General features: G+C 46.1%; 1 protein-coding gene across 2 annotated transcripts in view; it reads right to left on the bottom strand.

Annotated features, from left to right (window-relative positions):
* CACNA1I (calcium voltage-gated channel subunit alpha1 I) overlaps nucleotides 1-27,035 on the bottom strand; it is a 158,799-nt gene extending 131,764 nt beyond the window's left edge. For both annotated transcript variants that reach the window (XM_086469345.1, XM_086469351.1), the window contains exon 1: nucleotides 26,755-27,035. In XM_086469345.1, coding sequence (XP_086325471.1) covers nucleotides 26,755-27,035 — 281 coding nt within the window. The remainder of the gene's footprint in view (nucleotides 1-26,754) is intronic.
* Nucleotides 27,036-27,937: the final 902 nt, after the last annotated feature.

The raw sequence follows: 27,937 nt of genomic DNA, 5'->3' as shown, positions 1-27,937 counted from the left end.
CAGTAGTGGCCCACAGGGACTTTCCTCCAGGGGCTGTTGCTGTCACCACGGTGTCAGAAGAGAGCTGAGCACAGAAAGTGTCTGTCTCAAGGCTCTCTATCTCTGGGCAAAATAAGTCACTTTAAACAGGTGGTCACTAATTCTGTTTTCATTATGCAATACAGACCAGAAATCCCAAGTCCAGCTTGAGGGATGACTAATAGCTCTCTTCTGCATCCGAAGGATCCATACTTTGAACATAGAAAGGGCTACACTGCAGGCTCTGAAAAATACTAGTCCCAGGTATCTCTAACTAGGATTTCAAAAACACTGGATGCTTCTGATTTCAATCTGTGGCCACTGCCATCCCCTCTGTATAAGCAGGGAGCCAAGAGCAGCCCTTTCCTCCCAGGAGTGCTGTAAAGATAAATTAATGTTCGTGAAGCACTTGGGCTCTATAACGATGAGCACTCAGATACTACCATGATAAAAAAAGACTACGAGGAAATCAATAATCCCATCTTCAGAGCAGGACTTAAACAGTCTGTTGTCAATAAGGCCTAGAGCCACGCATCAAACAAACACAGGAAAACAAAGTGTAATCTGAGTGCTCATTAAGTGAGCACCATCCTTCAAGCACCTGACAGAGGTAGGAGACCAATGGAAAAAAATATCCTCTGTAAACACATAAGGAAAGGCACTGGCTGACTTAATTCTGCACTTTTGAACAGTGGAACACTTGGTTTTGCAACAGTTCCTTATGTTTCCATCCTCCCCTTTTCCCAGCTTCTTCAGTTACTCAAGGAAGCCGTAATTAGCCATGACAACAGGTGGTGGTGTGCAATTATCCTTATTTTCAGATGAGCAAGTAGTACAGAGGAGTGTAGCAACATGCCTAAGGTTAACCTCAGAAGGAAGTAAGGGGAGAATGTAGATGACTTATTTCAGCCTTAAACTTTCGCTGGGGGACAGCTCATCCACTAGCCAGGCCCTTGACTGAAAGACCATGCTTGTGCATACAAAAACTGTAATGATGATGCTTTGCGCATCCTGATTAAGGCAAAAAGGGAGAAATGCTGAAACATTAATATTGACATAATCCAGTAATATTCTTAAGAGAATGAACAGCTGGCCACTGATAATTGTTTTCTTGCTGGGAAAACCACCCTCACAGTATTTTTGAGCAGCATTTCCAGACAAAACTGAGTCCAGAGGTCCAATATCCAATTCCAGTGGACCCAGAATTTAGCACTGTGGCTCTTGCCTGAGCTGAATGGGCAAACCTGGAAAGTCTTGCTCCCCAGGAAGAGGAGTCCAGGTCTTGCTGGACTGCTGTTGCTTCAGCCAGAGTTATTTTTTATACCATTAACAAAATTAGGTGTCTGGGAGAAAAACAGGAAAGGATGCTTCCCTTGACCCTAGGATCAAGGAGCAAATGCTGTCAATAGGGCTAAAGTAGAGCGAGTCTGTATGTGCTATGAGATAGCTATTCACCAAGGAGAACAGAAAATTAGAAGGAAAGTGCCAAGAACAGCCATCGTGCCTTGGATTAATGACAAGAAACAACATCTTTATGTAATAAGATCCAGTGCGTCTAGCACTGTAAACTGCAAGGAAAAATTGAAACATGTACAAAAAAGCTGAAACATTTCCAATTTTGCTCGCATTTTTTCGAGCCTTGAGCACACTGGGACACCTCTTCCTGCCAAGGCAAAGAATAGGGAGGATCTGGGGAGCGAAGGCAGAGAAAAGGCAGTAGCAGGAACAGCTCAGGAGTCAGAAAGAGTTCCTCACATCCCTACGCCTGAGGAGCAGCTGCATGTTCACACACACACGTTGCTCCACTGACAGCCCTGTCACCTACTGGGAACCAGCACCAGAGGAACAAAGCACCTGACTGCCGGCACTCAAAATGCCAGTCTCATCCCCGATGAGAGCATGCTGTGAGGACAGGGTGCCATTAACAATGTGCACAGAGAGCTGGTGCAATATGGCTATTAGCAGTCCCTAAGAGCAGCGCTGCCTGCTGCGAAGCAGGAGGCTAACCAAATGATACGCGTTCAGCACAGGTAATGGCAGATAACTCACACGCTGATTCAGATTCCCCACATGTCACTGCAGCCAGCAGGCAGGGAGCCCATGGGAAGGCAGGGATGCAGTTTAAGGTAGTAAATCAGACTTCTAGTCATTGACGGGGGACAGGCACCTCCACAGGCCATCCAGCCCACCTGCCTTGGACATCAGCAACTAGACAGCTCACCTAGAGAAGAGGCTTACCTTTTAGACAGCTCGCCTCCGCATCTCACCCCCTGTGACAGACCTGTCTGAATTTGAGAAATCAACTCTCAGCCTTATAAACCCACTCCCAGGGGAGCAGGCTTTCTCTGAAGTGATTTGGGTCTATCAGCACCATGCCCACCTGAGCTCAAGAGCCACTGCAATGTCATGGTGCTGAGGACACCCACACTATCAAGCCTGCGGGTGGTCCACAATGAAGTTGCAGCTGACCACAGCCACTTTTCTATCCAAGCAGGTTTTGTTAGCAGTTCTCCTGATGGTGCCTGTGCAGAGGGCGGTCCCACAGTTCTGCACAGGCAGTAGGCATCTGGGGCTCTCTGACTGCTCTCTGCCTCTCAGGTGAGGCTGGCTGCTCAGACAGGCCAATACTGCCGAAGGTGGACAGAAAACCATCCTGCAGAACAGCACCATCAGCCACCCTCCTGCCAGCTTCACATTCTTCTGGCCAGTTCCCTGTTACTCTGCTTTGGAAATATGGATCTGTCCCCAGACCCTGGCCAGCTTTAACCCCTGCTTATTCCAGGCTGCCTTAACTCCTGCTCTCATCATCAAACCCTCCCTCCATTTGACACATTGTGCTTCCCTGTCCCTTGGCTACAACTCAAACTGTCCTTGTGCACCAGGACCTGGAGGAGAGGAGATGCCTAGGGAGAGCCAGTGCAGGAACAAAAGGCTCCCCACTACAACATCTCTGGCCATCACCTGCCACAGTGAGCAGCTGCTGACTCCCATAAATTCCCTCCTTGGATGAATGTAGATCAGAGGCTTTCACATCTGGTTTGTCTATGCCACCAAAGGTCAGAGCTGACTTAAGTTACATAGGGAGCTTGAAGGGGTCAGTTCCCAACTGAGAGGACACCAGACCTCCAGCTCCCCAGAGTACTGCAGCTGCACTCTATACACTGCATCCCTTCCCCGTACTCACCACACGGTGTTTCCTCACCACTGCTTCAAGGAAAAGCAGAAATGACAAATACAGGTGCAATCCATCAGTGAGGGGTGGGGAAAAAAACACAACAGGTAAAGCAGAACAGTAAGAGACAAAAAAGGGAGCACCCTAGGGAGGTGGTGTGAAGAGATTAGAGAGATAGAAGCAGACATACTTAACAAGGTAAGAGCTATCAAGGTGATAAAACATTAGATAAGGACCAAGATGCCTACAACATAAAACAGATGAAGACAGTGATTGGCAAGAGGGCAAATATGTTTATATACTACTTCAAGGCAACATTGCATGTACATCTGAGTGCTCTGCCTACCAAGCCTCCCTCTGAGGAACACTGTATTAATCCTTCCTCCTTTTCTAATCAGGGCTCTCTCACACTGTCTCATCTTGCCTTCTGCCCAGACAGGGTTAACCCACAAGGGAGAGCTCAGACAGATGCTAAAAGTGTCAACAGTGTCCCTATCCCACTGCACATCAGGCTGCACCACCCACTGACAAGTGAACCATCTCTCTAACTCCCTCTGAGTTCATATCATCCTCTGCCCTACAGAGCACTCATTTTCACCCTCTGAAATTTAGCCCAACACTAGAAAGAATAATTTTTACAAGCTGTCATTTTCTTTAAGCAATCTTTTAATCAAATCAGACACTTCATCCAATTTGAATAAATCTCTCCCTTCAACATCTGTCCTTCCTCTGCCCTGAATTCCCTCCAAAACTGCTAACATCAGCTGTATCCATACATTTTTTCATTTTCCCTTTCTACTTATTTACATGCATAGGCTGCTTCTACTTAGAAGGTGGAGTGGGTTCACTGATGATTCGCCCCTCCAAAGCCTTGAACATCTTTGTCTCTATTAGCATTAGGCTGTGTTACTGTCATTATAATGTCTGTGAACAAGCACAGGCTCCCAGGGTTGAAAGCAGACTTTACCCAGGCAAACAGCAAGCAGCATTCTCTCATCCCTTCTACTAAGAGGTAACCACTCCTGCATGACCCTCAGTCCTTTACAAGGTGGTTTCCTGGACGCCCATCGAAGTCTGTGTTCATTCACCCTTAGCCCTTCCTTCCAGGTCACCATCCCTCAGACAAATTCATTCTTGCAGTGTCTCACTAGGTGTAGTCCTGGAAATTAAACATGGCTGTAGAAAATTGATTAGATCTTAAAACAACATACTGTGCTGAGTCTAAAGAAGAGGGCATGGGAACAGCATGTAAAGCTAACCCCATTATGAAAGAGGAACGTTGAGTTGGAAGGGTAGCAGGAGCAGGTTGTAGAAAATAACACTTTAACTTTGAAAATGATTTGACAAGTCATAAATAAGAAGTGTTTCTCTTGCACAGATGCCCAGCACACAGTGGAAACAAAGGCAGTTCCCTTTGCATCATCTGCATCTCTTGCTGACAAATATTGGTGTTATGACTAAATCAGAACTTCTCAGCCTGTGAGAGCTTGAGCTGTTGCGAGAGTGCAGAAAACACTGCAGATCTGGTGTAAAGCCACAAATGGGACACACAAGAGTAATGCAACAGGTCTGGGCCTGTTTGTAATGAAATAAAAACTTCTGCCCAGCCAGTGCTTTCCTACAGCAGCCTCAGAATGCTGAATTGCCTGTGCACTTGATTGCTGTGCTACAGGTTTGTCCTCAAATGAACTTCAAGATATGGCTGAGCCTCCAACTAGAAAATTGGTTACAAAGAAAGATCTTGACCAGAGACTTATCACAGCCTAGAAGGAAAAGGTCATTGTAATTAAGTTTTTAGACCAAAGGCTCTCATATGCTCAAGGAGGAGAGAGGGAAGATGAACATAAAGCAAACCATGAAGTAGAATCCAGTGTGTCCAGATCAGTCAGAGCCAGGCAGAATTGTCCAACTAAGGGAGAGGTAAGCTCCCTCTTGGGGTGGATACCATCCTCTTAAAGCAAGCAGCTCATCTCCATGTTGCATCTATTTACCCAGCAGAGGAGAGTCAGAGCCCATATTTACCTCTCTCCTCTCAGGGAGCTCTTACTCCTGATCTGTTTTCTGCAGGAGGGATAGAGGATGGGACAGCACAGGGCCTGGGCAGCAACGCTTCCCCAGCCTGCTCCTTCCATGTTCTAGTCCTCAGGTAAACATGGGGTGGGCACCACCAGGTGCTGAGATGGTAGTCTCAGACTCCACCCTCACAGATACTGCTTATGAGCAAAAAATCCCCACAAACAGGTGTTGAGTAGACTAGAGCAGCTCCTGTTCCCTCCAGAGCTGAAGGTCCAGTGTCCCCCTGACTGGGAACACCCATCAAAAGGGCAAGTAACTTGAAAGCAAACAAGGGGCAAAATGGTAGTAAGAATTAAGCAGAAAGAGATGTTGTTAATAAAGCAAGTGATCTGCAGCGTTCTACAGACTCTCAGAAAGCCTACACAAGTCAGGGAGCAGTCAGAGGAATATAATAAAACCAAATAAATCAGCATCTCAAGTTGGACCAAATGTCTGTCCAGACTGGGCTGCAACACAGCTACCCAGGGAAGTGTGTAAAAATGGTATGGGCAGACACAATACTTCCCTTAGGCACTCTTCCAGCTGCCAACTGCTCTCAGCTCATGGGCTTCCGGAGCCAAATCAGGTTTCTGTATTTTTCACTCCTCCTTCATGGATTCCTCCTAATGAGGGAGGAATGGGAACAGCCAAAGAGAGTAACAACATTTGAGGAAAGCTAAGGTAATACTGGATATCAATCTTGATACAGGATAATAGAGAGACAGCATCAACATGTAGGCTTCCTGTACATAATCCACTCAGATGTGAGCTACCACACTACACTTGCAAATGCAGATGCATGTCTCATATCTTTGGAAGAAATTGGATGATATGCTGTCGTCTTGTACTGCGGATGTTTTATCAATAGCCTTAACTAGACATTTCAGTACCTAGAATCCTATTACAGAAACGATGGGGGAAACAACCCAAAAGATTTTCTGAACATTTTCTGTCTGTGATCACCAAGGGGTGGAAAAAAAAACAGCTCAGACTTATTGGAAGCCATCAATCCTAGGGAAGGAACGATAGTTCATTATGAAAGCCTGTTATTTTGTCATCTGAGAACATTTACTTTTTGTTCACCTTCACTTTCATTAACTCATGCTGGTATAGTCCTGTAACACATTTTGCCTTAAATATAGTAATATTTGTCTACTGGACTATGTCTTGTGATGTTTTCTGATGCCAGACAGAGCAATCAAGAAAAGCTGGAGACCAACAACCCAGGCTAACTTGCTTTGTGAACCATATCAAATGTACTTCATATCCTTTCTTCCCACCCCCTCTCCAAAAAAAACACCAACATGCACTTGCTGACCTGTCACGTGCAGACCTTGGTTGAAACAGCAGGAAGAACAGACAATTCTACCCCCTCAGAAAAGATCAAGCATGGTTCGTGTGGAGGGGGAGGCAGCAAACAGTGGGCAGGACACACCGTGCACAGAAAGTTCACAAAAGCAAGATGCAGTACTTTTCACCTCTAAATGAGGTCTCCAGAGCTGAAAGATTCAGAATGAAGTCTGGATTGTTTTCTACATTTAAAAACAATGATTGCTATAGGTGTTGAGATTATTTTTTTGTATTTTTTCTTTTAACCTAACCAAAGTCTGATCTAAATTAGTAAGTTAATTTAACACTGGATTTGACAGTTGGAGTGCAGTCATTTATTGTATTTGTTAGCTTAATGGGCACAGTTCCCCCCTTTCTAGATTTAGCTCTCAAACTAGGTCATGGTGATTACACACATCCAGTCTGAAGGCAACGCCTCTGCTGCTCGCATGGAGGGGAGGGAAGAGGGTGAAGCAAAGGGTGATGGTATCGCACATGAGTGCAGTATCTGTATCTAGGCAGAGTACAGTACGCATTGGTTCAAGACCTCATGAGCAGAGAAAGTTGAGACTTTCTGGTTTCTCCTGGACTCTGCCATTGCCTGCATCCCCAGGCACTCAGTGACATCCACTACTTAAGAGCTTTGCCTCTGGCAGCCAAGGTGGGATAAAGTCAGAAAAATCTTTGTTCATACTTTTAGAACCAGATTCTGCTCCTGTATCACCTCAACAGAGCTGAAGGCTTTACTGTACTGGGCATGGTTCAAGTCATCCCACTCCCAAGAACAGACAAAGAGACCAGGCACCAGGTAGGGGGCAAAGAAGGGGCTTGAGGAGGTGACTCCCCACCTGGTACCCTCTGCTGCAGCAAAGGCAGGGTGAGGGATAAGGCACATTTGTGCTCAAAGTGGACACAGCTATATCCTACCCCAGCAGTAGGAACAGGGGAGCAAGACTCAGCTAGCCTGAAGTTGGTCACTTTCTGACAGATGCTGTAAGTTCAGGGAATGGAGAACAGAGGAAAGTGAGGAAGAGTAAAGCAAAAGCAAACTAAAGCCTCAGGATGAAGAAACCTATCCTTGGGTCCAGCATAATTAGACAGCATGTCACCTCTACAGAAGAGAAACAAGATGAAAGATGTAGAGCTGCATGTTGTCAGAATACATTTTTTTCAAGCTTCTCATTATCAGCCAAATTTTTTGTGTTCCCCCTGCCCAGCATCTTGCCATCACTGAGAAGCTAGTTTGATGGAGCATCTTAAATATTTCATGCAGCCTTCAGACTCACGATCCTTCTCTCCCCATCTGCTTCAGCCTGGCCCTGCCGAAATCGCAGCAGGCCCATGGCCCTTGGCAGGCTGCCTAGGCAATGGGTCCTTTGACCCTCCTTCCTCTCAATCCACCTCTACCTTCTCCTCTCCTGCCCTATTAAATGTCCCATTTTTCCTTCTCTCCACTCCACATTCAGAGAAATCAAGTCCCAAACTTAATTTCTTCCTCCCTGTTTCCATGCTTCTTCCTCACAATTCCCTTTTCTTCAGCATTCAGCCTCTTCATTTCCTCTTCTATTAATTTTCTGTTTTATTTTTGTTCTTAATGAGACATTGCCTGAGGTCAGGATTAATAACCCACACTTCAGACACCCATTAATCCATCAGTGATCAAGCATGGGCATGAGGAGTCTGGCAGTCCAGGGAGGGAGACCCATTGGCGGCAAAGCCGCATGGGGGCCTGGGGACCCTGCAGAGATGGGGGATACAGTGATCAAAGGGGAGGGTAGCCTGGGGCAAGAAGGTAGCAGGGCTCTCTGAGGAGGGCTCCACTGGGACAAGTCACCTGTAGCAAGACTTGAGCCCTGGTTTTCCCAAATGAAGGGTGTTTGCACTGAGCCCTGCAAGCACAAAAGTGAAAGGTTTCTTTTCACTGGAAGTGCCTCTGGTTGAAACAGGAGTATTTCTAGAAAGGGGACCTGGCATGGGACAGGGAACCTCTCCATTGAGAAGCAACAGCTTATTAAGCCAAGGAGAAACTTTGCATGCTGCACTCTGAGAAATAGGGTCCTTTCTTCACCACTTTGGAGCTGCTCCCTCCTGGAGCAGGGGTTTAGCTCATCCAGGAGCCCTTGTGGAAGCTCCATCCCATTGAAGGGACACCACCGCACCTGATCTGCTCATGAACCACAGGATGGTCACCCACATGCAGAGGAACAGCAGCAACTTCTTCTCCCTCTATCTCCACTGCGCCCTTCACTCTTTCCTTTGAGGTTATTCCCCTCCACTAAATGCTGAGGGAATAGTGGATCAACTGCCTCCCTGTCAAACAAGGTAAGTGAAAAAAAGGAATTGATTTTGCAGATGGAGATGGAGGATGATTGTAGGCACAGAGGATTATAGGCCATTCTGGCTGTGCAGGGACTCCTGTACCACAGCAGCTGTGGGGTGAGCAAGATGTTGAGGGGCAAGGGGTGAGTAAGCCAGTGAGATCTGATGGGGCTGGTCCCCAGCACTCTGCAATGAGGGAGACCTTGGCTCACCCAGCTGAGGGGCTGAGTCAGGGCCAAAGACACCAGCACGTAGGAGGTCTGGAGATGGATGGGTCACAAGGCAACATGAGGTGGATGACAGTGAGAAGAGTTTCTAGAAGGGCCACAGAACTAAGCAAGATGAACAGAGTTAAAGTCTCATCTTGTGTCCTTTTCTTGCTACTAATCTTTCTACATTATCTTGTAAGTCAAGGATCTTTTGAAATTTCCATTACAGGACCATTAGTCTCCTCTTCAGTCATTATTGAGTATGTTAAGTAACACCAGACCTCCACCAATCCAGTTCTGCTCCTGTTTACCTTAGTGGAAGTATTGACATTAGTTCTGCTGCCTCCAGGCCTGCACCCACACTCCTGGCTTTGCAGAAAGGTCCCTTCTCCCTCCCTGCTTTGTTGTTCATGTAGAAGCTGTTGCAGGTGTTCTCCCAGGCTCCCACAACATGGGAAAGCAACACATTTGCCTAGGGTGGAATGTACGAGGGAAGCTGCTTTGCCTGGCCCACGTGGGGGAGCAAGTTGTAGATATGCTCAGGCAGTGGAGGATGTGGGGGGCCAAGGAGAGCACACTACAACAGGAGATTAAGTACCTTTGCTCTGCGTTGTTTCTAATCTCCTCACCATTCTTCTTCAACTGAATGGGATTAGAGAAGCAACAAGGGAACTGCATTGCCAGGCACACTGCATGGCAACATATCAGCTTTAAAGACATACCAGCTCCTAGCAGCACTAATGTACTGCCTTATCTTATTCCCCAAGTACTCTTGTCCATGCCTTCTCTGTGCTCCAGCCTGCCCAGCCATCCCAGGAGGCCCTTCCTAGCAGCTCTACCTCAGATGGAGAGATACACAGAGGACCAGCAAAGTACTCAAACTGGAAACCTCCACAATACTTGAGCTTGCTATCACATCTTCTTTTGGACGTTCCCCCTCTTTCACTCCAGCAACACCCACCACATGAGCATCCCCAGAGCAACATCCTATCAATTCACAGGCAGCAGATAGGCACAGGCTCCTCTGGGAGCTCAGCTCCCTGCCTTCAGTCAGAAGAGAAGGTAGAAGATGTTCTCCTTTGTCTCCTCTTCCCACTGGGCCTTCATGAAAGCAGAGAAATGACAACTCAACAGCTGCCTCCCTGTCTGGGGGACAGGGTGGGAGGTACAAGCATTCTAGTGAAAGGAGAATTAAGCTGAACAAAGCACAAACCAAGCGAAGCTGAATCCCAAACCAAACTTGTCAGCTCAGATTCCATTTTGTTTCAATAAGTGCCTAGTTCGAACAGAAGCATGAAAACAGTACAGACACAAAGGCTGTCCTTTATGGTATATTCAGCCTGACCAAAACAAGAAAGGCAGACAAAGTCTTGCAAGAAAGAGTTTGTTCCCTCTTTTAAGATTTATTCACCAGTCTGAGAAACTCAAGAGGCCCTAACTGGGGTTAACAAGCAGAGCTCTCTCAAAGTCAATGGAGCAGTGCCAACTTATTAGCCACAGCAGATACGACACAAACACTTGAGCACGTACCTGCACTGAGCCCAGCATCTTTGGAGGCTCAGCCCACCTTGCATACAGCCAGCAGGCAGGAGCAGCCTCATGCCAACCTCTGCCAAAACGGGGCCTTACCATCACCAGCCCACAGATCATTTACTGGGTATGAACTCCAGTCCCTGCAGCACATCTTATTTTTCAATGAAATCACACCTCTTGCATCCCTCACTGGCTGCCTGGGTATATCAGCCCACAGGATGGTGCCCAGGAAAGGCTGGGAGGGCTCCACTCCCACCATCAACGCACAGTTCCTTGCACTGGTGGTTTATACTGAGATCCCAACACACCTGAGCCACATTTGGGAACCCACTGATTTTAACTGTCTGATGCATCTCAGTCACTACCCTCCCCATCAGTGGCCTCCAGCTAGCCCAAAATACAGCAGCCCACTAAATTTCCTCCAACATGACCTATTCTCTCATCATAGCTTCACAGTCTTCCCCCTAAACCTTGAACAGGTTTAAATCCTCACCTTCTAGTCAGAGGGTTTTAGGTTCCCTCAGGGTTTTAAACACTGGTGGAAGGGCTCCCCTTTTCCTCGTATCCCTCTGGCATCACCAGCCAGATGCACAGAGGAAGGTACAGCAAGTCTCTCCTAGGGATAACTGCAGAGGAACTCACCAGTAGGTCAAATATTTACCTAAGCCTCATCAATGCAAATATCTTCTAATCCTCCTGTATCTTTCAGTGATGGCAAGAAAAGGGTGAGTACACCTCTGATGCATATAAATTAGAGTAATAAAGAACTCATTGAGATGATTTATTACGTAGTAATTATATCACTATTAGTCAAATACATTTATTGTGTATGCATCATCAATATAGAGAGTTAATAATATAAAAGCAATATATACATTGCAGTAACAGTTCCTATACTTTCTTCTGTCCAATTCTCAGTGCATTTTGATGGTCTGACTGCTGCTTGCACACAAGTTTTTGCTGAGAGCCATGCTGGCTCCACAAGAATTATCTCCCAGACTGCATCCCAGTGTGCACATGTTGAGGTGAGGGGACAGGGAAAAAGGAAGACTGAGACATAACTATCTCATGACAGTGTATTTGAGACCTCCATGTGATTTCCAAACACAAGCATGTAGTTAAGTGCCTGAGGGCACCAAGCATAAGCAGCACACTTTGTGGGGAACGGGTGCAGAGATAAGCCTATACATACACGGTGTCACTGCTCTTTGGGAAAAGCAGCAGGGTCTCAGAAGAGGTCATTCACTAGGATGAAATAATCCTAGATGTAATTATTAAGTCCAGAAAGTAAAGACTTCACATCAGATTCTCTATCAGGAATTTCTCTTTGTGTTCCTGAAAAGCTGCCTGAGACCCATGAAAATGTTAATCATCAGAAAAGAATAATCCTGTGTCCAGTGGGGAGAGGCATCACAGCGATGGATGAGGAAATCCTTCATGCACACAAACAAGAATGGGAAATGCCATAGGTACAAGACAAAGTCTCAAATGCATGACACTAATCTGCTTAATTGCACTCAAGAAGTACCCAGAGAAGTCAAGTGGCCAAGGAAGGAAATAATCACTTTGTGCTCTCCTGCTAGAGCTGTCTAACCTGACACCTTTGTTTCCATTGATGGGACCACAGACATCCTCTGTCCTGTGAGGACCATCCCAGGTCATTCAGCCACCTATCCCCTAGGTTCCACACAGGTTTCATCCCTATTTCAAGTGGTACACAGCACCTTCCCTGCAATGCCCTCCTTGACAGCTTCCCCCAGGGCTACACTCTTCCATCCCTTGGAAATTCTGCCCAGAAATGCCTTGACAAGCAGCACACCCGTGCCCACACGTACCAGCAGTAAGGACACACTGGCTACTACCACAGCCAAATAAGCCTTAGGCATTTCTATTGCCCAGAAACTTTGGAAAGTATCTCCCAGGTTGAGCACAAGAGGGGTGGACCAAGTGTCACAGGCAATCTTTTGAAATGTAAAGCTGGAAGAAAGACTCAGTTATCCCAAGACAAAACAGGGACTGTCAGTGCATTTAACTACTCTTCCAGAGACACCTGGTATTTATCTCCACTATGTTTGTCTCAGCAAAGGGGAGATGTTGGCACAGGCACTAGCTTCAGGGGCTTGCAGCAGTTCCTCTGCTCCACCACCTTCCCCTGCCTCTCCCTCTGATGTTGCAGGGAAAAGAACACAGGTATTATTGGCCAACACAGTGATGACAGAATCCCTTCTGTCCCTAAACCACAGCCATGCAACAGTGGCCTGACACATCCAAAATGACTGCAGCCCCGGCTTTTATGACTCCATCTAGGAGTCAAATTCAGCAACACCCAAACCTGAAGTCGTAGCTTAGTTCCCAACTCAGGACACTGGGTCACAAGAGTCAGGAGTTTCCTGAAGGTTTGAGTAACCTCAAAGCTGCCACCTCCCTCCTCCTTCTAGAGGAAGGTCCAAGTACACACTTAATGCTGCTTCTGTATCTCCAGAGCATGCTGAAGAGTCCCATAGAGCAGGACATCCTAGAGCAGACCTCCCCACCATGTTCCTCCCCCTTGCAGTCCTTGGAGGATGTTCTTCCATGGGAAGCTCCCCTTCACCCAGGGAAGGGAGCACATTTTGCCTTCTGCAGTCTACCTATGATCTGGATTCACATCTCACACCCAGCCAGAGAATCCCTGACGTGACGGCTCAGGGAAATGAAATGAAGTGCCAATCCTATTTCATTTTTCAGCAAAATAACCCCCATATGGGAGAAAACACAGTTTCCCCAGACATCTGCCACACATTCCAGAAAAATGCATTACAGGCATGCCACTAAGTGTGAAATAGATTTTTAAAAGTTAAAAAGCTATTGGATATTTAAAGGATGTGTGACACATCACAATATGCTGGAAATGCATTTTAAAGGAGTAACAGCACCTCAAAGATACTGTGGAGGGATGCAATTAATTCTGTGCTTTGAAAAAAAATCCCAGGTTATGAAAGAAGGTTTTTTTAAAGTAGCTACTTTAATAGTTAATTACTGTATCGTAGGGGAAACTTGAGGCTTCAGTGAGAGCTGAACTACATGGTAGAAGGTTGTATGCAGCTACACTGATAACACTAATTTTAATTAATCCTACCCCAAACTCTTTTCCCTTCCAACACTGTCTCATTTGCTTAGAGCTTCATCTAACTGCAGCTTGAGCTGAAACTTCCACAGCAGGTATGACTACAGGTTTCTGTTTTGGTGGAAACTAAGCTGAATTTCAACAGTTACAAAAAAAAAAAAAAAGTTGTTTTGTCTGTGCAGAAGCATTTGAGAGGCTTTTTTGACTAACACTTGTTGCTGGATGCTCTGAAACACTGCTTTCGCATTGGGCAGCAGGATAGCCTGATAGCTCTTTTGCTCATCCTGTAACAACCCATCCAAATGGAGATAAATTAGCAGCTGCCATAGGAAGAAAAAAAAATCATGCTCTGAATATGCTCAGGAGAGACTGTCTTGATATGACTCAATCCAAGAAATTAAGACAGAATTAAGGATGAAAGTGGAACCTCAGCTCCTGCCCCTCCACACTGCCATTGCAATACAGTCTTTCATTGCATGTTTGTGTGTTTTTTCCACAGGATCCCTGCATCCATAGGGAGGGACGGCATTCAGCGAAGACAGTGATGTGATGCCTATTTAGCCAGTGGGCCTTACAGAAGTTGCTGACAGCAGGGAAACAGAAATAAGCAGGAAGGCACTCACTGTAGCCTGGGCCCTCCAGCCCTGCCAGCCTGCCTCCACTTGGGCTCACTGACCCAGCCTTTGCCTTCTCAGCCAGCTTCTTCCCATCCAGACCCTCGCCTCTCCCACCCTGTTTACCTGCCCCTCCATGAGACTTTTCCAGCCCACCCAGTTTCCTTCTCCAGATCACCAGCTGATGCCATTGCTCCTCAGCCTCTCCCCTCTGGTGAGCAGATATCTGGTGGGTAAGATTTCCACCTCAGGTCCCTGCTGGCCGTCTGACTCACTGGATTTATTTTCCTCCTGGGCTTCTGAGTCCCTCATTCCAGTATCTTTCCCAGGCTTTTTGCCCAGCCCCCGTCTCCCAGACCTCATTTCATTAAGGGACAAAAAAAGAGTGTTACAATGGGAAAAGTTGGGCAGTTTTAGAAAAGCAAGTTACCATCTCATGTAACAATGAAAACCAAGTCTTCCAATTCTTTGGTTCTGTTTGTGTACATGGCCCTCATATGACCTGTGTGACTGAACTGGAAATCCCTCTGGGCCAGAAATGAAGGAAAAACATTACTCAGCACCCAGCAAGTAAGAAACCATGTATTATCAGGAGGTTGTCCATGTATGGAAAGACAACAGGGTCAACCTATAAGAAATAGAAACTAGGAGGCTGTAGCATGGGACAAACAAAACGTTACAAGGAAACACCAAGAAGTCTGCAGCCTCCAAAGGCTTTTCGTGTGTAAAACAAGTGGGCTACCATCTAGGGCCCCCTCCAGTCACTAAAATCCCATTTCCAAAGAGGGCTCCAGATGGGAAGACAAGAGCAGTTGCCAGTGCAGAATCTGCTAAACAGTGGGTCAACAAGTATGGAGAGAGAACAGAAGAGCAAACTCCAAAACAGAGAAGGATCCTACTCCATCAACAAAATTGATCAGAAAGGAATGACATGGAAAGAAAAAAAAACAAGTAAAAAATCGTCTCAAGAAAAAACCAGCATCCTTCATTAAGAAATATCACCTTTGGGCAGTGGCACTGCACATCAGGTAGTACCAAAGGCAATATATTATTACTGTTGCACTTCTATGACCATGTCTTTTTTAATATCATTCACTTAGAACAAACACTTTCAAGGCCTGTCCTGAATCTCACATATGGACAAAGAAGAGCCTACCAAATTCACCCACAAAACCAGGAGACTTACTCAAAGCAAAAATTACATCACAAGTTGGTAAATATGTGAATAAAAACAATGACAAAAATTGTAATACATCGCAAAGCATATTTTTCACAAATATGTTTTAGTTTAATTATTGATAACAATGCCTGCTAGCTGGCTGGTAAATGATGTAGTACATTTTGTAGAAAATACGAACACTGTATTCATAGGGAGACTTACAGTCACACTAGAGTACTAAGTTCTTGGCTAAGAAGGAAGAGGCAGGATACAGGTAAATGCAGGAAGCATCTTTTGGGGTGTGTGAATGATGGGGCAAGGCAGATTTGCCAAGTACACCTTCACAGTGTTTTAGTGTGCTCCCAAATAATAAGCAGGGCTTGGAAGGCAAGCAGAGATTTTGGATCTCTGACTTGAGAGACTATCAACCTCTGCATGGAAGAAAATATTTCTCTGCCCTCAAATATTGAGCTCCTGCCTCTTCCATGCCATGAAACTGAACAGCTGCTGTTTGTTACAAACTGCCTGTTTCAATAGGAGGTTAATATTTTACCATGTGTTTTCTTTCCATTCCTTCCCTTCTTGCCTGTTGAGGCAAATCTCATAGCTTGCATTACAAGCACTGGATTCAGCAGCTTTCTCCTGGATGAATTTGTACTGGTGTTAGCCCTTTTCATCCATGACTCTAAGAACTGAAATCCCACAGGAGGTACATTTGGTTCACCCTGCCTCTCAAGACATCCAGTTACTTCAAGCTACAAGCAATCTGAAAGCCCTTGTGGTATTTCAGCATTTATGCTACTCTGGGGAGGCAGCGATAAACAAAACCAAGTTATTAAAGTAAAGATGAAACATCTCTCAAAGGTTTCAGGGCCAGAAACAAGGCTGAGACAGCAGTGATGGTTCAACTTTTGTAAGCAAACCCTTGAGCACCTTGCCCAGCTTCCAAGCTGGGGCACAAGGCCAAGAGATCGCAGGCACACAGCTCCCAGGCAGCATGCTGAGCTCACATCTGTCCGCATCTGCCCATAAGAGCCACCCCTGGTGAGCAGGGATTAGCAGAGAGCCAGTCACCTCCCAGAGAGGACCAGGGCCAGCTGCTCCAGCAGCATGCCTCACCCAAGCTGGCCCAGGGGATGTTCACCTACTAGCACCCTGCCCCTGCTCCCAGGGTGGCTGCAAGCCTTGGACCCTGCCATCCTGCATGGGGATGTCAGATGCCGCTTGCATGTTGAAGGGCACAAGGAGGATAGCTGCTGATCTGGCCTGGAAATAAAATGCTCTAGACAGGGATGGGAGCCGCCTGTAAGGATGAGGAAGCAGCAATCCCACCCCACCATGTAGCAATCCTCTCCAGAGAGGGGAAATCCACTGTTTTCATAGGTAAGCTCTCACATCCCTCTGAGCCCTGGCCCTTTCCCTCCTTCTGACTAAGCCAATAAGTTATGTCCCCTGTTTAAATCCTACCTTCAGGTCTTCCCTTTAGCTCCTGATCATTTTCCCCCAGGAAGCCTGTTTTCTGCGATACTGGCTAAGAAGGGCACTCTACAGAAAGAGCCAGCTCAAGGGCAGCAGCAATCAATGCAGACAGGCTGCTAGCAGCAAAACCCAGGAATGACAGCAAGGGAAATAAAAAAAGGAGAGGGAAAAATGACAGACTACCACAGATGGAGAAAGGAGAAGGGAGAGACAGGGTGGCTAGTCACAGGAGGGGGTTGCTGGAGGAGTTGCGGGGACTCAGTGGCTCCGAATTACACTCAAGGAGGGGGAGCAACAGCAGCTTTTATAGACTCGAGCACAGTAGGCGATGATGAGGGGAGACCGGGGGAGAGAAAACTAAAGGAAGAAAGGAAAAGCAAAGAGTGTGGTTTCATATCATTAGCGAGGATGGATTTCTCTTCCCTCCTGGATGAGTTGCAGTAAGTAAGTATAAATGGCACCATTGTCTAGAGGGACAGATGGTCACCCACACAGCTCTGTGCATCCCCCGTCCCATCCAAGGGAGTTGCTCTCCTCCCCTGATCTGCACTGATGCAATGAGCAGGGAGAAAGCTGGAAAAAGGGGAGGCAGAGATGGGCATCCTTCAGGCTGAAAGGCTCCATCTCCATACCCACCAGCTGACCTTCCAGTCAGGGCTGAGCCCGTGAAAGCTGTTCCAGCCACAGCACTGCACTCAAATTCCAGCCCCTAGACCAGTCAATCCATCCAAATGCCTATGCAGGTCTTCTAGCAGGAGGGTTACACCACCATCACACCACCTCCTTACTCACTTCACCTGTCCTTGATGACAGTCAATAAAGATCAAGCACTCATGCTGATTCTCTCAGATCTATCATCCACCTTTGATACCATTGATTACAAGGATTTGTTGAGATGCCTGCCAAGCTCAGCAGGGATTTTCAGCCTGTTGCCAGAGTAGCTGTTCCCAACCTAGATAACCTCCACTTATCACTCTCCATCAGTTTGTCTTACATCTTCATAATCACACTTCATCTCTTCTTTTACAAGTCCGGCTGCATTTCTATCCTCCTGCCTTGCTCACCTCAGCCTCTTTCCCTAGCTGCTGGTCACAACCCTGCTGTCCTCTCCAGCCAGAATAAAACATATCCCCTTTGGCTAGCCTCTCTCCTCATCCAAAGCTTCTCCTGAAATGAACCCTGCTCATTTCCACAATGGAGTCCAGAGCACCCCTCCAGGGAGGGGAGGCAGGTAGGGCAGCAGAGCCAGCTGCATCCCCTCCCTAATGGAGAAGTCCAGCTGACACGAGGCAGCACAGTGCAAATCCATTGCCCAAGAAGCAGCACCAACCGAGAGCAGGCCAAGCCCAACTCACCAACCGGATCTGTCCCTTTTAATAGCCTGGTGGCAATTCCCACCACTGCTCAGCCTTCCTACCACTGCCCCCATCAGCAAAAGGCTGCAAACACCACTTCAGAGAAGCACACTTCAAACACTCCCCATGGCAGGCAGTGAAGCACAGGAGAGGCAGTGGCATGAAGATGTGCAAGGGACTCAGGGAAGGAGCCGGCCAAGGTGTGCTGGGCCAACCAGCACCTATGGTCAAAGTGAGTACAGGACAGAAGTGAGTGCAAGCTTGAGTTTGGTCCACATTACACCAGGCTGCAACCTTCCTACACCTTCACCTTCCAAAGACAGTGTCTCTCTAGGACTATAAAGATCTTCCCAGCTTAGAGGCTGACAGCTTGGCAGACTCTTTGCTCCTGTTCTCTCTGTAGGTCTGAAATGGGCCAAGTTTTTCATGCAGTTTTTCCTCTTAACCACCTTGGGACCAGATGCAGGCCATTTGCTGTAAAAGAGCCGCAACTCTTAACTGTTTCTCACCTGAAGCAGCTCCTGTCAAATATTACACACACGACACACAGCATATTCAGCCGGCTGCAGGCCCTTCCCCATGGTCTGGGGTGGGAAGAGTGTCAACTCCTCAAATAGGCAGCTGGTCAATTTGTTAGTGGTTAATTGCATTACCTAATTCACATTGTTATGACAGAACATGCAATTAGAGGTCTGGTCAGAGTATTTTATAGGTCTTAAACTCAAAATGAGTATTTTTATTGCCCTTTCTATTTCTCCAAGAGCCCCCTCCGGCTCCCTCACACACCCTGCTCCAGCGTTCACAAAGGCTGAAAAAGGCAAACTGACCATTTTTCAGACAGTAAATGGTTCTCATCTCCAAGGCAAAATATATTCCAGTGAATAAACACAATATGCTCCAGAAGGGTTTTTCAGCATTTGTTTCGGTTCAGCAACACACTTTGCAGAGGGGTGGGGAGGTCCCCCAAAGCAGGCACTACTACCATCCCTGCGTTCAGCTGGGCACATCACTCTCCTCTGGCCTGGCACTTCCAGGTACCCCCCAGGCTGGCATGAACAACACTGTCTGCACTGTACTATATGACAAGACAAGATCAATCTTCCCAACCCAGCCCGAAGAGCAACAGCTGATGCAAATAGGTCTGTTTTTACTAGATGTAGCAGAACAACACTGATTTACACCGGACAAGGATGTGACTTTCATCCTCTACACTCACCCACCTGCTTCCCCACATCTTCCACATTCATTGACCAGAAATCCATGGACCATATTGAGATACCTCCTAAAAAGCTGTCGCAGGAAGAATCCTAGCCCCACTTTCCTGAAGCATCAAGGCATAAAGCATTAGCAGGTCCTTCATGGCTTTTGGCACATATTGTGGAAACAAGGCAGTACAGCATACACACAGCAAAAAAAAAAAAAAAGAAAAGAGTAAAATATTCCTCTCCTAAACTACAGTCTCCTCAGTATTTTGCAGTTAACCCTTCCTCCAACAGTAGGAATCTGTCCTTCAGTAACAGGGAAAATGCTCAAAGCTTCGCATGAAGACATATGCAAGGTACGTACTAAGAACTTTTTCAGCGTTATTTCTGATTTTGTTAGACCCTATGGACATTAAAGCTTCAGACACTCAGAGCTCTGGTTTTGTCTGTGCTGTTGTCCTGCTTCATTTCCAAATCTTGATCTTTGACTTCTCACTATAAAAACCTCCAGAAAATAAGCTAAAGGGATGGGAGGCAGCGAGATATCCTGTCTCAGCATTTCTGCTCAGATACACAGGGCCAGCTTGCAAGCCAGCCAAATTTAGACCTCATCCCTTTATATCTGCCCACTTGCCTGGAATTGCGTACATCTCACATATACACAACCCAGCCAATTTCTTACAGATCACAAGTGTGCAAATCCCCTTCAAATATATCCAGCCTTTGTGTGCTACTAATGACAATGCTTGAGTTTAAATCTCATTTACTCCATGTCTGACTGTGCAAGTGATCCCTCTAAACTTCCCATCACAAACTTGCACATCAAACAACCCACACTAATGACACTGCCTTGTCACCAGTTTTGCAGAGAGCGCTTCCTTCCCAACTACTTGTGCAGGTCCTGAGCCCTATCATGCTCCCCCTGCCTCTGCCTACCAACCACAACCAGGAAACAGGGTTTCTATTCCAGGAAAGAAGCTGGAATTTACAGAATTACTTTTTCCCAACCCAGACTCCAGGCAGATGATGTGCCTTCCCCTCCTCCCACAAAACTAAGATTGCCCAATTATTTCATTATTGAAACATAAAATATTCAGACTGTACCATTTCCAAAACTAAACCTGCTCCCTGCCTTTCCCTTTGTCTCCCTCCATAGCATCTGGGGAACCAAACAGAATAACAATCCTAAAGGCAGCCCAGGATGCTAGCTAGCAATCCTTGCAGCCTGTTATCCAGAAACTCCCTCTTTAGTAAAGAAGAAAAAATAGGCACCTCCAGAAAGCAAGTTTGCCCTCTGAAGGGAGGGATTAAGTTAAGCATTCTGAATTTCCTCCTACAGATGGCAGTCTGTCAAATATCTACGGCAAGAGCCTGGATGCCTCGTTTTCAGACCGGTAGAGTTAGGTGGGGTGAAGTCCAGACAGCTTCCCAAGAGGACAATTAACAGGGAAATTAAGGGTCAATTCGCAAGCTAGGAAGTGTCTGCTTGAAAGCACTTTGTTAACACAAAAGGGGAGGAGAATAGTTGAGGATAGATTGGTCCTAGGGATCCGGCCATGTTGGCCCAGCGCATGCATTGCCTTCAAACATTAATTAAGTCTATGGACAATCGGCTTATTAAAAGTCATCCTTATTTGCTAATAGCAAATTTCATTCCACCAGTAGGGAGCTTGGCAGTGTAGCAGAAAACCCAACAGGATTTAAAGTAGGCTTGCCCCCTTTTAAAGCTTGAAAAGCATTTGGCACATGCTCAGAGGAACACCAATGCCACTGACACCACATGTCCACTGGAGAGTTCTGGATCAGCTCAGTTTCTCCATGCAACAGGAACGACTACAAAGTTGATTTAGCATGTTGTGGAGTGCAGAGAGGTTAGATAACCTCTTATAGAAAAAAAAAAGTCATCTTGCACTTGTTGGATCTCGGGTATACAGGTATATCTGTTGGCTGGAAGGAGGTCTACAGAGCTGTGTAATCAACAGAAATCAGTCCACTCCTAAGGGCACAGCAGCAACATCTGGCCAATTACCAAGACAATACAAAGCTACCACAAGTCCTCAAATAAGTGCCAGACTCTGCAAATCTAGCTCAGAAGACAGGTGAAAAGACAGATCTGTCTTTAAAACGGAGAAGCAGGAATAACATATGCATTTTAGCGTTTTCCAGGTATGCACAAAAAAAGCTGATACTGCTGACCCCAAGAGTGGAAAGCCATGATCCCTAGGTCCTCAAGAATGATCGATGCCGCTTAAAATTCATAAGCCACTCAATTTTTGATGTATTATTATACCTTCTGGTCACATTTCCAAGCTTTTGTCTACCTACTAGAGAGGGAGGAACCTTTCTTTTATTTATAGATATATACACATACAAATAAATGTATACACATAAAAAAAAGTAAACCTCATCAGAGGATTACAGGAGCTCAGGCCTTAAGACTGACATCAACTATTACAAGATTTGCAATAAATTTGCACCTGGTGTTTGCTTATTAATTAACTACATCTGGTTGTTATGAAGACTGCATCCAGGGTTTAACAGTACACAAGGCAACAGCTTAAGGCAGAAACAAGTACAACATACTACAGAATCTGCACATAACATTTCACTTGCACAAAAACAAATTGCCCAAACTGGTATTTGACCAGGGTGTAACATATAACACACCTGTTCACCCAAAGTTTATCAATGAGCAAAAGATTTGTCAGCCCCTCAGCCACATGTGTCACCTGAAAAGCAGTGGGTTTGGCAGCACAGGGTCCCCAAGAACCGCAGCATCACCTGCTCAACATCACCAAGTATCAACTACCAATACACACACATCAATTTCTTTGCTCCTTTAGTATTTGATTCTCTACTCCAGTCCCACAGGGCAGTGCCAGCATGGAACACCACTATTGCCATTGACAGCCATCCTATACTCAGCTGGCTTGTACAGAAGTGATATACATGGCACCAGCCAAGGAGAAGGTGGGGAATAAATCTGTAGGTTTTCTCAGTTCCCCATCAAGATGACCAAGGCCAGCCCCGTTTCCTTAAGCACCAAGCACACAGCTCAAGCCGATACAGCTGCCAGTACAAGTTACTGGAAAAGTACCCCCGGAAGCGTGGTAGGGCTTGCAGGGACAGGTACAATGGCACAGCCCCTACTTGGAGGATCTTTAAAACTAATGAGCTACAAGACAGCTCCTCAGTACTAGTTGTACTAGTTTTGAGAAGCCACCCTGCTCTATACCCTATAAAACACAGCTCCCAGTACTAAAAATTAAGTGCATATATAAGCTTTTGCACAACTGAGACCTGACCCGCAGCTCCTACATCACTGAAATCAACTGGAAATGCAACAGTTTACTGCCTGAGAGCAAAACAGAAGCCCAAATGGCCAACATACTCCACAAATGAAAGGGGCTGGTACATAATAAAAAGCAAGAAAATGACAGTGGTGAACTACAGAGCCTATCTCATTACTGCTACAGTTTTAGCATTGATTTTTTTTAATGGCGCACCTCATTCTTGCTCTCGCTGTCATGTCAATATTATAGATAAGACAGCAAAGGGATGTCTGGGCCTCCTGGAAAGAGTTTCTTTTAAGAAAGGCTCAAAGGACCAACCAAATCTATTGTGTTTGACCCTAGGGATGGATGAAGTGTAGTCTTTATGGAGTCCCAAGGAATCAAACAGCAATGCAGACATCCAGGCATCTCTCTCAATCTTCTCACAACTTGTAAAGTGCATCAGGGTCCATTTGTAAGGTGCCATGTGGCATGGCCTTTATTTAGTCCCAAACACTTTATAAATTCATAAGATAAATGCTATGCAGTTGTTTCAGAAACATGTTTTCATACTTTTCACCCTATTTCCCGTCCGAGATTGACTTGAAATCCTATTTGACATGGAGTTAAGGTTTTCTAAAAGGAAAAAAAAAATCTTACAGTCTCTTTCATAACCGTATCTCAAATATTGACTGTATTAACATTGTAGCTGCAACGGCCCCATGGTCTGCAACTCAGAGCAGCCAGCATTCTGCCTGTTCATCAAAACAGAAACCAACCTAAACAAACTGTTTGGCGGGTTGCTCACATGCTGCATCACACTGGACTCCTTTTCAACAGGCATACATACCAGGAGCCAAGCCAGGCTCCAGGTGTGCATTGCATTGCATACCCAGCTGATTACACAGCAGTTACATGTATCTAACATGGTTAATCAGCATTACAAAAAAAGTCCGCTCAGAAATAAACTAGGGCAATTCAAGTATTCATTCACACTGTATGTAAACCCACCCCAGAAACATGGAATCGCCTAACATCAAAACATCAGGCCACACTCCACCACACAGCACAGCATCAAAAAGTACAGTAAATACTCCCTTTGGGAACAAACACCACAAGTTTCACATGGAACATAGCCCCTGTCTTAAAAGGGAGTTAAGGTGTACAATTTTTGCAACAGCATTACACATTTGTACACTAACAGGCATCCGGAAGCGATTTTAAAGCAGGGATATATGTGGTTCTTTCTCCTCTTACTGCACTGCAGCAAAGGAATATGGCAGTTGTTTAATAGCACATAACAAAATTGCAGGACTGCTCATGTAAGGAAAAATAATCTTCAGGGGAGGGGGATTTAAGTAGGTAGAATGCAATTATCTAAATTGAAATTCAGTGGTTAATGACCTTGTGCTTACAAAAATTGCTACACAGTCCTGAACAATCACAGCTTCCATTTTAAGTCTCATTGACAGTACTTCCATAACAATGATCATGAAGCTCTGGCCTAGTAGAAAGTCAATTATAAGATTAATAGGCTTTTAATTAATGCCCCATCTTTTTTGCTGAATCTTCAGGAAAGGCCAGGTATTGCCCTGTGACAGTGACTCAGCCTGCCCCTGGCTTGGCACTGGAGACCCAATAGCCCAATATAATAAGGATTAAAAACTTCAGATAGGGAAAAAGCCAACAAGCATATAAAGTCTTAGAAGACATAATTTGACTTTCATAGAAACATCCCTTACAAAGGGGTTCATTCCAAGCCAGGGATAAGACCGCTGTGAGTGATCTGCTGCCAGGCCATGGAACAGTACCATTTTTATGGTGCTATCAAAAAACAAACAAAAAAAATGTGACACAACCAGCTAGAAACCTTCAGGGTGCAGAAAAAAAAAAATCCCTCATTCGAAAAAATCATGGAAACTATTTATTGTATGATCCATTCAAAATGAGGACCACAGGGGTGGGAGGAAAATCAAAGGAGGAGACAAATCCTTTCCCCTCAGTCTCTGATTTTCAAATAACCTCCTAACTCCACACAGCTGAGCTGAAATCAAAGGTCTGAAACAACCTTTCAAAAGGTTTCCAGCAGCCCCACCATTGCCCTTCACTCCATGTTACATGTAGCTAGGTGTAATGTCATCAACAGGTGATTGCATGAGGCTTTCTCCTTCCTTCTATAGCTGCTACTATGAAAAAGTCCTTTTCAGGGTCAAATACCACATATGCCTGAGGGTTAAAACAAAAGTAACATTTGAACACTAAGATGGGCACATAGTGCCAAACTCTTTGAATAACACAGCTCCAGCACCTTAAGAAAAGCTCTTTGCTATGTACCAAAATGGAAGGATGGTTTTGACTGACTTTTTAGGCAGAAATAGGAACAGGTGCTTTTCTTCCCCCACAATCTTCTTCCCCCACAACTTTCTTTCCCCATTCAAGAGCAAATCTCCATCTCAAATGCAGGCTATTACTCTTCTCTCATTTTCTGAATCCAGCCTTTGCATTGAGACACGAATCCTCCATGCGTTACTCTGAGCCCACCGCATGCTGAGACAACATTTCCAGGACATAATAACTACTGCAGACACACAGCAATTGAAAAGCAATGTATAGCTCAATACAAAGTTTTAAAATTTTAAGGAGAAGCCCATAGAAAGCAAAGCAGAAAACCTAAACCTCCAACAAATTCTCAGTTATAACCTGTACTTGAGACTGCAACACCTTTTTAAAAGCTTCTGAACTTTAAGACAAGAGCTCAGAGCTGAAACGCAAACCTTTTCCTACATTTGAAGTTGAAACAAATCTCCAGATTCATCAGCCATTTAAGGTCATCTGTTATTGCTGACAGCACCTCAAGACTTCACCCAGGGTTTCACTCTTAAAGCTGAAAAGGCTCTTGGAAACATTTTGTGAGCCTCTGTTGTGCGCACAGACACTCAGATTTAATCTATAAGCCAATGCATCAAAACCATAACATGCATCCTTATAGATAATACCCACCAAATGAAGAACTAAGAAACTTCCAGGGAGAAAGTGCCACCACTTGAGATTTCCTGCCAGAAAAAGGTTCAAGTAAAACTTTAGACTCTGAAGATTCATCATCTCCTCCACTTCCTCCCCATCTCAAGGGTCCCACAGTCCAAACAGGCACAAATCCCCTCCACCTGATTTTTATATTGCATCAGGCTCAAGCGCCACAGAGGCTGTTGCTTCCTAGCAGCCTCAGTGCTAATGAGTTGTGCAGCTGGTCATCGTTTGCACTGGTGGGTTGCAGGGGCCTCCTTGCAATCAAGGCACTGAGCATGAAGGGTGACACACACATGTGACTGCTGACCTCTCATGCAAAGGAAGGACCCCAGGACATATGGGGCTCAGCATCAAACTCTGAACAGATTCTCCCATTCATTTCTGGACAGATATCACAGCAAGACAACAGCAGGACAGTGACACGTGCTAGACAGAAAGGCAAGGTGTCATCTAGGTATCCTCGCAATTGAGGTCCAGGACTGGTGGTTCATTCACCAAGGGCAAGATGAGCCCTTATTTAAACCTGTGCTCTCAGAGGGAGAAGACACCTCTGCCATTCGTGGCAGCACGCCACAAGCTCCTGGGCTAGCAGCTCCCACTCTGTCCCAGGGCAGAGGCAATAGGGGAAGTACAGGCCTTTCTCTCTCCCCTCACCCAGTCCCCTGTGACTGGGGCTGTCAGCAGCTCTCTCTGAAGTCCCCTCTTTCATAATCAGCTTCTTTTGATCACACACTAAAACAGCTGAGGTTCTGTTTAAATGCAAGTGAGGAACAAAGCAGGTCATTAAATATGTAGGAAATGTCATTCCTTACCTGCCAGGCACCCCAGGAGGGCAGAGAGAAGGAGGGATGGGGCTGAAGGAAGTGAGAGACAGGGAGGGAGAAGGGGCAGTTTGGAAAGGATATGGGTTGCACACCATTTTGATGCACCAGTTCCGCGGGCTGGTGGTCTGCTTCAAGCAGAAGAAGACAACTGGGGCCAAGTCGGGGTAGGGGACATCAGGGTCCGTCGGGGAGGTGACTTCCTCATCCTCACCCAGCTCCGGGGAGGACGGCGGCTGCTCCGGTGGCATTTGCTGCTCCGAGACTCCCAGATCCATGGGCTCCAGCGGGCAGACAGCAGAGTCGTGAGGAGGCTGTGGGCTTGAGGGCCGGGTGGAGGGAGGCTGGGGGATGTACTCTGCCATGCCAGCTGCAAGCGAGAACCCCTGGAGAGGAGGGCAGAAAGAGAAATGAAATCTACATGAGGAATCAGCAACAAGAGCACAGCACGCCCGTGCTCTCCCGGCAAGTTCGGAATGGGGGAGAGCTGCAGGACTGATGGCTCTGACAAGTGATAAACTACAGTCACACATTGTGCTGAAGCAATTTTAAGCAAAACTCTTTTCTGCCAGTCCCTATCTCCACCAAGACACCTCTGGCTAGTCCTCTCCATCACTAACTATTTAAATCATCCCTGTAGCCCCAGAGACACCCTGGCACAGTGCTGCACCATCTCATGTGATAGTGCCAACTATTTTGGAGACAGCCTGAGCACCTTAATGGAGCACTGCACTTTGAAGCATCATGGGCCCATCCTGACACAACACAGCCACCCTGCCCTCGCAGTCCCTCATACGGTCCTGCCAACTCCAGGTTCAACTCTGCTGCCCCAGGCATGCCTTCTCCCGTCCAGGGACATGGGCTTGCCTCGTGCCACACCAATCATCGCACAGGCTCCTTCAGATCTACATGGGCAAACACATGTCAAATCCATACAGAACACTGTCCCCCAAGTACTGCAGAGCACCATGCTTTTGATAAGAACATCACTTTGCTGGCTGGGTGCACTTAATGATGGCCTTGTTCTGGGAAAACGCAAAGCCAAATGTCGTCCATTAAATAGCACAGTGGAAGCACTTGTCAAAGTGAGGGAAATTACATAAACTCCAAGGTCTGGCTTTGAAGAAGTGTTACAGTAACGCTCTTAGGAAAGAGAGCTTGCCCAAGGACTGCGTGGTAGTGGCCTGATGGGCACTTTCTTCCTTTCACCCTGTTGGCATGCTCAAGTGTTTGAAGTGCCCATGCTACCAGTACAGGTTTAAAAGCA

The sequence above is a fragment of the Leptosomus discolor genome, chromosome 1 (genome assembly GCF_034619465.1).
Source record: "Leptosomus discolor isolate bLepDis1 chromosome 1, bLepDis1.hap2, whole genome shotgun sequence".
Lineage (NCBI taxonomy): Eukaryota > Metazoa > Chordata > Aves > Leptosomiformes > Leptosomidae > Leptosomus > Leptosomus discolor.
The sequence above is the reverse complement of the archived record's forward strand: the minus strand, read 5'-3'. Positions and strand labels throughout refer to the sequence as shown.